The following is a 13,375-nucleotide window of genomic DNA, read 5'->3' as shown; positions in this document are numbered from 1 at the left end:
CAAGATGCATCAGTCACATGTCGAAGTCTTGAGAGCTGAGTCGTTTGATGGCAATATCCGTTAGCTTCCAAGAATGACTCGCAATTTACATGGGAAGTATAGGTAGTCCTCTCTTCACAACGATTTGTTTAGTGATGGTTCAGACTTATGACGGTGCTGAAAAACCTGACTTACGACTGTTGCAGCACCCCCCCGGTTGCGAGATCACAATTTGAGTGCCTGACAACTGGTTCACATTTATGACCATTGCAGCGCCCCGTGGTCATGTGATTGCCATTTTCAACCTTCCTGGCTGGCTTCTGGCAGGCAAAATCAATGAGGAACCGCACGATTCGCTTAACGACCACATGGTTCGCTTAACACCCGTGGTGATTTGCTTAATGGCTGCCACAAAAAATGGTCCTAAAATCGGGTCAGATTTGTTTAATGACTGCCTCGCTTAGCAACTGAAATGCCAGTCCCAATTGTGGTTGTTAAGTGAGGACTACCTGTATTTTGAAGATTCCTGTACGGCAGGCTATAAATATTAGCTATCAGTGTTATCCTTCTAGCCACCTTCTCCCAACATGTTTCTGGAAGAGGCAGCTGATGGGATCAGTAGTCCCTCTGCAGTTTGCATCATTTGGGTGAGAAAATCACAATGCAATGTGATCGTCCCCTGCACCCCATCCTGTGGCTGCCGATGTAAGCTGGGGATTTTTGGTTTGTAAAACTGCGAAGCCAAGAAAAACCCCTTAAGAATCCAGACAAGGTTAAAAGGATCTTGAAAGACTGGGAAGGAAGTGATATTTTAGAAAGGAGAAAGAACATCCTACGTTGTGTTTCTCCGCCTCTGTTTCTTGCGCTTGTTACGGCTGTTGTTCTTATTATTTTAAGATTATTTATTTATGTTGATAAAATTCATTTATTTTATTTATCACGTGCAAAGGTTCACCTGGACCACCGAAATCCTTTCCTCCATCCCTCTGAAATCTGCCTTGCTTAACATGCTTGACTGGGGATGACCCAGCCAAAAAACTACCCCTGGGAATGAACCTGCTTTTAACCTTTCTTACTCTTGAAAAAAGGGGGGAATTCCAATTCACAGGTGCCCCCCCCCCCGGCTTCCATCCGATTGACCTTCTCTTTGGCTGGCTGGCTGGCTTGCTTCTGATTTTTTTTTTCTTTTTTCCTTTTCTCTCCGAGAGGCCCCCCCATAAAACTCCATCGCCAGGCGAGGGGCAGCCTGGTGGAAAGGGCAGTTGCCTTTTGCAGGCACCATCCAAACTGGGGATTTCTCCGCCCTCGATGCCACAGCACCCCTGCTTGGTGCTCAGATTATATCTTGCTGCCCAGAGAGAACAGCGCCCGCGTTTCTGTGAAGTGCGTTAAGTCCCTTTCTTTGCTCGGCTGGGAACACGTGACGCGAAGCTTACATAATTCCCCAGTGCAGAATAGGACATTGTTTGCTGCTGCTGTTGGTGCTGGTGCTGGCTGGCTGGCTGGCTTGCTTCTGATTTTTTTTTCTTTTTTCCTTTTCTCTCCGAGAGGGAATAGCAGAGTCGCTTAGCTCTACCTGGGAAGCTGTGTAGCCTTCCAAGGATGACGCAATGGAGTTGTTGTCTTTTGCGACCAGTGGCTTTTAATCCTGCTCCTTTGCTCGGCTGCCGCCTCCTCCTTGCACAAGATTTCCTGGCCCCTGGACGCTGCTACCTTGGTTTCATGTAGAGGAAGTTGTCAAAAGCAACAGTAAGCTGTGTTTCTGCCAGCTAGCCAGGATCGGATGGGTTTGCTTTGCCAAGTCGGATCGACTGATCTTGTATCCAGCAGCAAGACTGATTGGTTGATTGATCCGTCAATCAATCGGATTTCGCTGCCTGCTTGTGCTTGAGGACGCGGCAAATGCCTCTTCTCTTTCCCCAAAGGGCAATGGGTTTGGTTGAAGGAGCGGCTGCAAATCGAGGACCACCATCGCCCCCGCCCCAAATGCAGAGAAAATAAATCAGGAGTCATTGGTCGTTTTGGAAATTGTAGGATGGGCTCCTGTGTTTCTCAGCAGGCAGTTTTGTCTTCTGCTGGAGAAGGTGATGTGATTTGTGTGGTTCCATCACCTCTCCCTTCTGGGAGAAGACAAAGAAAGATGGCATGAACATGGACCCTCTCAAACAGCGACTTTATGCCCATTACTGGGCATAAAGACCACACAAATAGGCCTTGCATGAGTATCAAGCTCCGTAAGTGTGCGTTTTGCACCCCTTCTGTATACGGCAGAGGGTTGAGAAATACGTCACCTTCTCCACCGTAACTGCGTAATTTCTGTCTTCGCTTGGAGCGGGCTGGGATGGAAGCCCACAAAATATGCAGGACATTTGGCTGGGTTGTGTGCCCTAGACCTCCAGGGTGTTCTGCAGATAATAAAAAGGGAAAGGGGGTGTTCACTGCTTCCTATTCCTGTGCCGCGTTTTAGGCTGCCAACAGGGCCCTCGCTCTTAGGCCCTCGTCAAGAGTCAACTCAACCCCACTTCTCAAAGTCAAGATCGCCCATTTTTCAGGGGGATCGAATAATGGAACCAAATTATCTATTTATTTATCTATCAAATTTTTGTCGCCGCCCATCTCCCCCCAAAGGTGGGACTCTGGGTGCAGACGAGCGATGCCAGCAACACAGTGCCCATGGGCGCCAGAGGCACTCACTGCACCTGTAAGAGCAGCTTGAATCTTCTTGCCCCATGCTCCCCGCCTCCAGGAAAAGAAAATGCCCAAATGCCAGCATTTGACAAGAACTGTAAAATCTGGAGACCTCTTGCGGGCCAGAACCGAAATCAGTTGCTGTGAGATTTGATAATACCATGCGAGGTTTAATAGGTTTCAGTTTTCGAGGGGGGGAAGGGCATTACCCCAAATCATTTTCTGGCTGGAAAAGATCCTTGTCCCCTAGCCTCACCGCTGAAAGGGCTAGTCATCCAGCACCTCTCCTAAATCCCTTCAAATGTGGTTTTAGCTGGATTAAATACACGTTGGGGACCTCGTGCCTCCTGGTCTAACATGCACAGCTTTTCCCAGGTGTTGGGACTGCAATTCCCAGAATTCCAAGCCAACATGGCTCGTGCCTGGTTGGCATCCTCACCCTCTCCCATCAGTGGATCCTAGTGGTCCATAACAAAGGAGCTAAAGATTGGATCACCAGCACCGTTCCTCATGTTAAAAGTCCACATTTGGTTCCCCGCCGTCTCCTCGAATCCCTTCAGATGTTCTCCAGTCACTTCAGATGAACCACTTCAGTTTCTTTTCGCTTTTATTCCTGGCACAAAGGAACCCCCAGGGCTGCTACCTTCTGCCAATCTAAGATTATCCCTGGGGCTGCCGTTGGACCCAGGGGCGTTCTTGGAAGTCAAGGCAATCCTGGAGCCTGGCGCGTTGTGTTGTGCAGCATGCCAGTCTCCTGTTTAATTTGGACAAATTGCAAGAATTAAAAAACCAGGAGGAGACCCAAATCAGGTGCCATCGAGAGATATCTCTGCAGACCCCGTGTTTTGCTCCTCATCTTGAAGGATGGGCACCTCTAAAGAGGAGACGTACACACCACTGCACTGTCTTTTTAAAAGGCTGCTGTTAAAAGTTGCCTTTCTTGGGAACATCCGTGATTGTGGATCGCTTGGCCGCTGCTCAAGACTGAACCGAGCCTTGGTGAAACAAGAATCCAAACGGATAGGAAGGCAGACGCTGGACATTTAAGGCAGCAGCTTTTTGATGAGGTGGTGCCCTTAGCAAGTCTATTTTAGCAGTCGGGAAAGATGCTGTTTAGCTGCTTTTTAGATCGCCCGTGGTCAATTCAGCGCTGCCGTAGTTTGACTATGGGCTTTGTGCATTTCATTAGGAGGAGCCCTGTTCTCCAGAAGGCCTTACAAGTTTTGCACCCAATTCATTCCCCTTTCCCAAGAACTAGCCAGCATAACACTTCTTGGCCAGCAAGATGGGTTCTGTAATCAAAATCCCTTTCCATCACCTTCCCTGCCCGCCTTTTTCCATTCAAGTTCCTTAACACCAACTTCCCCTCTCCCAGTTTTGCCCTTCCCCTGCATTGGCAGGGAGAATGAAAGCTGTTGGCTGCGTGGAAAATTGTGGCGGGTTTGAGAAGCAAGCCTGGCTGCCCTTTCCTTCTGCAGATGAGCTTTTAGCTCCGGTTTCAATTCTTTTACCATTTTGGGGAAACTTTTTCTTGGCTCGCGCAGTGCAGGGAAGAGCCCCCCCCCCCCCAGTGATGCTTCTGTTTCTCCTTTGCTTAATGTCCTTATGGGGTAGCCTTGCTGTTCCTCCAGGCAGGTTAATATAAAATCTCTTTGCTTTGCTGCCAACGTGGTATAGTTACACTTAGTTTATGAATTATCTTTTGCCCTCCCTTCCCAGCTGCTCCTAAATCTGGATTTTCCTTGTGGAACAAACTGACAAGTGAGAATTCATGCCAGGGGGGGAGTGGGGGGGAGACGCCTGGAGACGTGCCTTGCCACTTTGCCCTGGCAAAACTGCATTTCATTTTAAGTCACCAAGGATGACTGAACTTGATTTCGAAGCGGAGTTACCTGCGCAAAAAAGAAAGCTTGGAGGATAAAAGATTCAGTAGTTAGCCTCCGTTGCAGAGTGGTGTTAAGGAGAGGCCAGTTTTATTTTTTTTTAATTTGCTCTTTTAAGAAAAGCCATACTGTAAAAAGGGTTTCTGCTTGGATGTGATGCTGGAACCCCTTTCCAAACTGGATAACTCACAGAGGGATTGGATTTCGAAGCTGGGGGGCCCTGGGGGGGGGTGCTTCTACGCATTGGCGAGTTTTTGGGGTCTCCGCCATCAGAGGGATGAGTGGGTGGGGCAGCACCAGGTTTTTATTGTAGGGTCTGTAATCACAGCTCTTCACTCATCGCTAGAGCTTCATTAGAGCTTCCTTTTGTGTTTGTTTCTTCCTACTCATTAGCCCTGGGAAAGAACTTGGCGGGAGTCCACCCTGCACTTTCAAAACATCGGGTAACATTTGGCTAAGGTTAGTTAAGGAAATGCTGCCTTTTGGCCCTCCTTTTGAGCGTCCAGGCGGCCCAGCCAGGCTGGAAAATGTTCTTCCTTTCTGAGCACTACGAGGGGGAAGTCTTCCTTCTCCTCCTCCTCCTCTTCTTCCTCTTTCCAAGGCTGTTTTTAATCTGTACCAATGCTCCTGGCATAATAGGGACTAGCACCTTGTTTTCCGCCCCGACAAATTGGTTTTTGGTTTTTTTTTGCACCGGCCTGTTCGAGAGCACCCTTTGGAGAAGCATTTCTACCTGTATTCAAATTACACATGGAGTGGCGGGGGGGGGGGGTAGTTTAGGCCATGCCTTGCTCCGATCCTCCATTGATGGACATAAAGTTGGTGGACGAGGAGAATTTACTACTGGTGAGGAAGGGGACTGTGTAAACCTGGAGAACTCCTTCCAAAGTCTGTCTCCCCCTCCCCAAGACAGGTGGGCTTCACCTCCTGGGAGATCCCAGCTGGCCTTGGAGCAGTGCTGAGAATCCTGGGAGCTTCCTCCACGTGTGGAGAAGTCCCCGAAGTCCCTGGCCATCCATTGGGCCCTTGCTGAGAATTCTGGGAGTTGAAGTCCATGTATTTGAAGTTGAAGCTTTGTGGGCCAGTGTTAAGGCAGCGCGTATCCGATGGAAAGGTGCATTTGTACAACTGGTGACCTCTTCCCTGGGTTCTGACTGATGAGGGGAAAGCAGGAGAATTATAGAATGGTGCAGGATAATGTTTCTTCCTGCTGCATCCAAGTACATTTCCCAAAGACTGTATTCCCCAAAATTTGTGGTGCTAATGTAAAGAATTGAGCTACCCCATGCTACCAAGAACTTGTAACGAATGTGATTTCATTTGCCTTTAAATAAGTTATAGGTACCAGGTAGTCCTGAAATGATGACCACAATGGAGATCAGAATTTCCGTTGCTAAGCGATATGGTCGTTAAGTGAGGCATCACATGAGTGTGCCCGATTTTGCAACCATTTTCGCTATGCTTGTTAAGCGAATTTTGTGGTCATTAAGCAAATCATGTGCCCTTAAGCAAATCCGGCTTCCCCTGTTGATTTTGCTTGTCGGAAGCTGGCTGGGAAGGTCGCAAATGGCAATCACTGACCCCGGGATGTTATTTACATTGTTCTGTCGGTTGTGAAGCACCCAAATTTTGATCACATGACTGCAGGGACGCTGCAACAGTCCTAAGTGCGAGGACCAGTTGTAAGTCACTTTTTTCGTGCCATCATAACTTTGAATGGTCGCTAAATGAATGGTTGTAAGTCGAGGACTACCTGTAGGTGAAATAGCTTTTGGTGGCCTTGTTTGCCAAATTAATCTAGAAAGGTCCTAAAGTAGCTTGCATTCTCTTGTGCTGGATTTCTACTTGTCGAGATCTCTGGTGCTAGATTTCTACATGCCGGGATTTTGAAAAACAACCACGGTGCATGATCTATCCCATTTCTTTCTCGGGATTTCTCAGTTACATTCTGCAGAAACAGTTAATCCTGCTCGCTCGGGGCTACAGAGCTTGGTGTTTTTTCCCTCTCGGTCCTGAAACCCCCCCGTCTCCTAACACAACCGTCTCTTTTTAGTTACGTATTTGTTTAAACGCTGCCAAACAAGCCGCAAGGGACCCCTTGATCTAAAAGCAGCAGCACGCAGATATCCGCCGCCGTATCAGGCAATCACATCAGGTTTAAATAAATAAAAAGATGAATCATCCTTCTGAAGCCTGGGGAAATTCAGGCCTGGAGGGCGTGGGGTAGGGTAAAGAAGAGTTCCATGGAAAATACACAAAAATTCCTTTTACTGCTGGGTGGTCCATCATGTACCCACCACACCTCAGCACAAAATTACAGGCGAGTGCTGAAGGTTTTTCCCCACCCCGTCCCCCAGATTGCATTTTGAAGCCTGACCGAAGAGGTGCTTAGCTTGAATACAGCAAGCCCTCGACTTACGACCATTTGTTTAACGACCATTCAAAGTTACAACGGTGCTGGAAAAAGTGATTTATGACCAGTTCTCACACTTAATGACCATTGCAGCGTCCCTGCAGTCACGTGCTCAAAATCCAGGTGCTTGGCAACTGGCGTACATGTAGGACAAGGGAAGTCAATGGGGGGAGTCGGATTCGCTTAACGACCACGTGATTCACTTAACGACCGTTGCAGAAAACGTAAAATTGGGCGTGACTCACTTAATGGCCACCTCGCTTAGTGATGGAAGTTCCAATCCCAACCGTGGTCGTAAGTCAAGGACTACCTGTATTGTCATGATTATTTTTATTAAAAGCTGGGGAAGAAAGCAAGCCGCTTTTATAGAACAGTCTCTCTGGATGCGTGCAGGTGAGAATGCTAACCCAGAGCAAGACCCGGGATCAAATTTGCAGCCGCTCTCCCGGGATTAAAACCAGAGCGTTTCCCCCTTAATGGAGGTGCTCAGCAACACACGCGGAGTTCTGTCTTCTGATCTATGGCCCCTCGGATCCCAGTCCTTGCAAGTTTGATTAAAAATGGGAGTAACAGGAAGATGAGTTAAAACAAGTCAAACCCAGAACTGACTGCTAGCGATTCTTCAAAAGCCAGAACAGCGAAACTACATTGCATTTTATCTCAGGGGCGTGTGTGAACCCACTGCCAATGTGCGTCTGGGTGCGTTGCACCATTTTTATCAAATATTCTTGAGAAGTCAGAGAAATTCAGCTGGGAAAGCAGCTGTTGCCCCCCCCTCCCCAATTCAATTCCTAGGATATTGTCTGGGCCTGTTCATCCCCAGGTAGAATGCCTTGAACAAAACAGCCTCTGAAATTTTGTGTTTTTCCCTACTGTTCTCATTCAATTTGGGGGGAAAGAATTGGCTTCTTTTTCCCCCAAAAAAGATGATGATTTTGGAGAAATTCTCCTGGGTGCCGTGTGTCGCGTTCTTGCAATTTATTTAACCATGAGATGGGCAAGAGGAACGGTTGCCCTTGAGGAATGATGTTGGAGAATTGCTCCTACTTTTTGGAGAAGTGTCAGGAAATGGCCCGTGTAATTTCTTGGCTCCAAAAGCGTGAATTGCAAAAGGCCGTTTGCGTGTCTAAACTGCACAGGTTTCCCTTTAATGTGGAGTGTCCAGAACTGAGACCTGCATCCACGTTCAAGGTGCTTTGACCTGAAGCCCAAACGTCAAAATAAAAAGTGTTCAGAAATGAGAGTAAACCCTTTTAATCTCGTTTATTTTTGAAACAGAGCTTTGCGCTTCTCTCTCTCCCTCCCTCTTCCTCCCTTGTTTATCTTCTCGGACACACAGCTGCGGTTTGGCAAAACTACAATGCAGAATTGGGACTGGAGGAGGGAGGACCACAAAAACGGAAAAATCCCTGCTAACTTTGAGCTGGAAATCGAATTTCAGGACTACCCCTGCAATGTTACTGCAATTGTTCTTTGTAGATCAGCCGTTGCCCTCCAGAATTAGTTCCTCGCAGGCCGCTTCCACCCTCAGCTTTCCTTTGTTGGGAGAGGTGGTTTGTAGAAAAAACGGCCTGTTTATTGACCCCCTTGCCGTTTCTGGAATCTGGGATGGGGCGTGGAGGAATCGGTTTCAGCGAGGCACATCCTGGCTGCTTCTGCTAAGGTGGGAGGGAGGTAAGAAGGGAGGCGTGGGAAGGTTTTCAAGGCACCAACTTTCCAAACTAATCATTGGACTTGAACTTTCCAAACAACTGAACTTGTTTCCAAGTTTCTGCCTGTTGTGTCTCTGCATGAGTTACCACCTTGACTGTAGGAATCTAGGAAAGGGCCATCTTCTATGAGGAAGCTGCCCGTTGTGTCTCTGCGGGAGTTGCTGCCCTGAGCGTAGGAATCTAGGGATGTAGGGAAGGGGCTCCTTGCATGAGGAAGCTGCCCGTTGTGTCTGCGGGAGTTGCTGCCCTGAGCGTAGGAATCTAGGGATGTAGGGAAGGGGCTCCTTGCATGAGGAAGCTGCCCATTGTGTCTCTGCGGGAGTTGCTGCCCTGAGCGTAGGAATCTAGGGATGTAGGGAAGGGGCTCCTTGCATGAGGAAGCTGCCCGTTGTGTCTCTGCGGGAGTTGCTGCCCTGAGCGTAGGAATCTAGGGATGTAGGGAAGGGGCTCCTTGCATGAGGAAGCTGCCCGTTGTGTCTGCGGGAGTTGCTGCCCTGAGCGTAGGAATCTAGGGATGTAGGGAAGGGGCTCCTTGCATGAGGAAGCTGCCCGTTGTGTCTCTGCGGGAGTTGCTGCCCTGAGCGTAGGGATCTAGGGATGTAGGGAAGGGGCTCCTTGCATGAGGAAGCTGCCCGTTGTGTCTCTGTGGGAGTTGCTGCCCCAAGTTTAGGGGTGTAGGGAAGGGCCATCTCCCAAGTCACACCACTTAATCCAGTGTTGTTTAACTGGCCGAGCTCTCAAAGAAAATTGTAGTCTTTTGTCAATTTTCTCACTGCTTTCGGGGCTACAATGCAGCTCTTTATCCAGCAAGATTGAGTAGAAAAAGAAAAAAAGGGGGGGACTTTATTCAGAAAGGAATGCCAGCGTGGGATATACGGGGGAAACGAAATTGTGCGCAAAAATGGGTGTGTGAAATTTATAGTTCATGGAAATTCCTGCAGATTGTCACGCAGGCCCTTTAATTAAAACAAAGAGCAGGCTGGTGAGGAAATAGGACGGGATGAATGGGGAAACTGAAGGAAAAAGTGAAAGAAACCAAAATATCTGCCTGCGTTAGAAAGGGTAATAATGAACATATGTGGATTCCACGCACATGGGTTATAATAATTGCATTCTTTTAATTAATTGCATTCTAACTAATTGCACATAATGCATTCTGATTGCATTAAATAACCGCATTCTCTCCATCCCCTCCTCACCACCACCGCTAGCACATTCTGATTGGTGTGTCCCCCCCCAGCACATTTTCCCCCAAGAAATTTAAGAAATCCTGGTGGTACATTTCAGCAGGGCAGCGAAATCCATCCTGCGACCTTTCCGAAAGAGGCTTCCGTTTTTCTGCCTCATTCTCAGGGCGCTTAAGAGTTCCGTTCAGATTTCTCTGGGGGCTGCCTTTGAGCTGATCGGATCGTTGTGGGTGACGGCAGTGGGGTTCCCTTGGACTTGTCATTCCATCCCTCTGCAGCCTCCCTGGCTGCTCACCCCTTCCCCGTCTGAAACAGCCCCTGGGAGCAGCCAAAATCGTGGGATTTGGGCAGTATATAAATTTAAATTCTTCTTCTTCCTCTTCTTCTTCTTCCTCTTCTTCTTCCTCTTCCTCTTTTTCTTGAGGTTTCCCCTTGGGAATGAACGCAGGCATGGGCAGCCAGGGAGGCCACAGTCGTAAAGCTGATAAAAAGACTTCAACACTCTCCCTTTCTCCAACTTGTTGCTAAACAAGGCCTGCAAGAAGGCCACATTCTCCCCCTCCCAAGAGAATGCCCCCCCATTTTGTATTTTTTTAATGAAAGGGGGGGGATTCTTCTGAACAGTGAAGGAATGCATTCTGCACACGGGCAGGGGTTCCCTCTTCACCCCTGGCGCTCCTTCCCGGAGCCTTGGTCCTTCCGAAAAGCAGGCTGGGCTGCAGCCACATCTGGCCTGCAGGCGGGAGGCGGAGTCCCGGGGCTGGGGGGATAAAAAGGCACTTGACATGAACCAGATGGCGGGGAGGCCGGGGAGCAAACCGAAAGGAGTGGGCTGTGAAATGAATGCCAGACTGTGAAAATCTTGCTCAGGCATTGGTGGGCGGAGAAGCTGAAAGCAGGCTGCTCCGGAAGGGATTGTTGATGGAAAATATTTATGCATGCCTGTCGACAGCCGTAAATTGCCAGCTGGGTAGCCCTTAACCAATTCCTGGAGAGAGAGCGCTCGCCCGGCGCCTCTCTGCATGAGATGCCGTTCTGGCCCTTCCCTTCCCCTTAATCAGCTTCCGCTTGGGGGGTGTTTTTCAAACCCGCCGTTATTTCCCAGGCTGCCGCGCAACAGACCTCCGGTGGAGCGTCTCGGAAATGGGTGCAAAATCCCTCAAAAATGCCGGCCGGCAATGCCACGAGGGCCCAAGGAGCCAGTTCGTGGAAGGTTCTCACATTTCCGTTCCTTCCCTTCCAGGCGCGGCAGCAAGCCCAGCTCCGTCACCAGATGGCCGAGGACAGCAAAGCAGAGTACTTGTCGACGTTGCAGAGGTTCAACCATGAACAGAGGGAGCATTACCACACGCACATCCCCAACATCTTCCAGGTGAGAAACCCCATTTGCCTTGCAGACTGCAGCCTCTCTGGTGGGTTTTGGGTCTCCCATCATTTTTGTACGGGTAGTCCTCGCTTAACCACCACAACTGGGACCAGAAGTTCGGTTGCTAAGCGAAGTGGTCATTAAGCAAACCCAACCCACTGTTACGATCTTTTTTGTGGCTGTCGTTAAGCAAATCACTGCGGGCGCTAAGCAAACCACGTGGTTGTTAAACAAATCACGCCGTTCCCCATTGAGTTTGCTTGCCGGAAGCTGGCTGGGAAGGTTGAAAATGGCGATCACGTGACCACGGGACGCTGCGACGGTCATAAATGCAAGCCGGTTGCCAAGCACCCGAACTGATCACATGACTGCGGGGACACTGCAACAGTCATAAGTGTGAGAACTGGTCATAAGTAGTTTTTTTCAACACTGCTGTAAGTCTGAACCATCACTAAACGAATGGTTGTTAAGTGAGGACTACCTGTACTCACTTAACATCCCCAAATTCTGAAATGTTGGTTCTGAAATTGGCATACTGTAGGCGGAAATGTCCTTTTCACATTTCACATTTCACAAGTGTCCTGCATTCCTCTTTTGCAAATAATAGAAGGAGTTATCCTATTTCAGATAGTGTGAACAGTGGAGTCTGAGTGTCAAACACCCTCTCTAGGTGGGTGAGAAGTTCTAGTTCTCTATATATTTTAGTTTTCTGCCTACGAATGGGTGCAGATTCAAGCATGTGAATAAATATAATCCAGTTGTCAGTTGATGAATGGGTGCGGATTCAAGCATTTGGTGTTACGTGTATTCCCCCAGAATCTTTGAGAGTCAGGCAGCATACAAGGTTAAATAATAATAATAGTAATTATTATTGTTATTGTTATTGTCATTATCGTTATGAAACATACCAATGTGAAATCACAGCTGCCAGTTCTTTAGCTGGTGTTGGCCTTCATTCGCACTGAGTTCTTCCCAAGAACCTTGGATGTCGAAATGTATTGGTGTAGTGCAGGTGCGGATCCAAGCCAAGCCTTTTGTAACTGACAGATGGAAATTTATTATTATTTGGGTAATCTACCATTAGATTCACAGTCTTAAAGACTGTGAAAACTTAATAATTCAAGTCCTAACCAAGGACCTAAGAATTATTAAGGTAGCATCTGAGGATATAAGCAGTTTCAAGCAGGGTATTTGTTTTGTTGTTGTTGTTGTTGTTTTGTAAAATTAGGGTGTTCAGGTCTGATAAATTCAAAATTTATTATCATTATTATTAATGATTCAGTCTTTCTTGCACACCAACTGGGCAGGAAAGAGGGCAGAAAGTAGAATTCTCTCCCTACCCCCTGGCATTTTGTTCATTTTCTGGCAACCAATCCAATCTGGTCAATTTTATAACCCCCACTTCCACCCCCAGATAGTTTACCAATACTAATAGAAAACTGTCTTGTTGAATTTTCCCAGCTAAGGGAAATTTCCCTGATTCTTCCCACTAGAAATGAGATAGAAATTACATTGGTTGTTGAAGTCCATCATGCAGAGAATACCCCACTTCTGCCATCAGAGACTCTCCAGGGCTCTGATGCCCATATATATGCCTATTTAAAAGAAATAAAGAAAAAGAAAGAGAGAAGAGACATAGGGTGGAGATGGATGGATGGATGGATGAGGGAGACATAGGGTGGGGATGGATGGATGGATGAGGGAGACATAAGGTGGAGATGGATGGATGGATGGATGGATGGATGAGGGAGACAGGGTGGAGATGGATGGATGGATGGATAGATGAGGGAGACATAGGGTGGGGATGGATGGATGAGGGAGATATAGGGTGGGGATGGATAGATGAGGGAGACATAGGGTGGAGATGGATGGATGGATGAGGGAGACATAGGGTGGGGATGGATGGATGGATGGATGGATGAGGAAGACATAGAGTGGGGATGGATGGATGGATGGATGAGGGAGACATAGAGTGGGGATGGATGGATGGATGGATGGATGAGGGAGACATAGGGTGGAGATGGATGGATGGATGGATGGATGGAGGGCTCTGATGCCCATATATATGCCTATTTAAAAGAAATAAAGAAAAAGAAAGAGAGAAGAGACATAGGGTGGAGATGGATGGATGGATGGATGAGGGAGAC

General features: G+C 48.0%; 2 protein-coding genes across 14 annotated transcripts in view; both read left to right on the top strand.

Moving 5' to 3' along the window:
* PTGES (prostaglandin E synthase) overlaps positions 1–13,375 on the top strand; it is a 377,050-nt gene that overhangs the window by 213,888 nt on the left and 149,787 nt on the right. The window lies entirely within an intron of this gene.
* FNBP1 (formin binding protein 1) overlaps positions 1–13,375 on the top strand; it is a 108,821-nt gene that overhangs the window by 59,833 nt on the left and 35,613 nt on the right. For all 13 annotated transcript variants that reach the window (XM_063316053.1, XM_063316055.1, XM_063316058.1 and 10 more), the window contains exon 7: positions 11,106–11,234. In XM_063316053.1, the coding sequence (XP_063172123.1) occupies positions 11,106–11,234 (129 nt within the window). The remainder of the gene's footprint in view (positions 1–11,105; positions 11,235–13,375) is intronic.

This window comes from Candoia aspera, chromosome 16 (genome assembly GCF_035149785.1).
Source record: "Candoia aspera isolate rCanAsp1 chromosome 16, rCanAsp1.hap2, whole genome shotgun sequence".
In the NCBI taxonomy this organism is placed as follows: domain Eukaryota; kingdom Metazoa; phylum Chordata; class Lepidosauria; order Squamata; family Boidae; genus Candoia; species Candoia aspera.
This window is presented reverse-complemented; position numbering and strand designations above follow the sequence as displayed.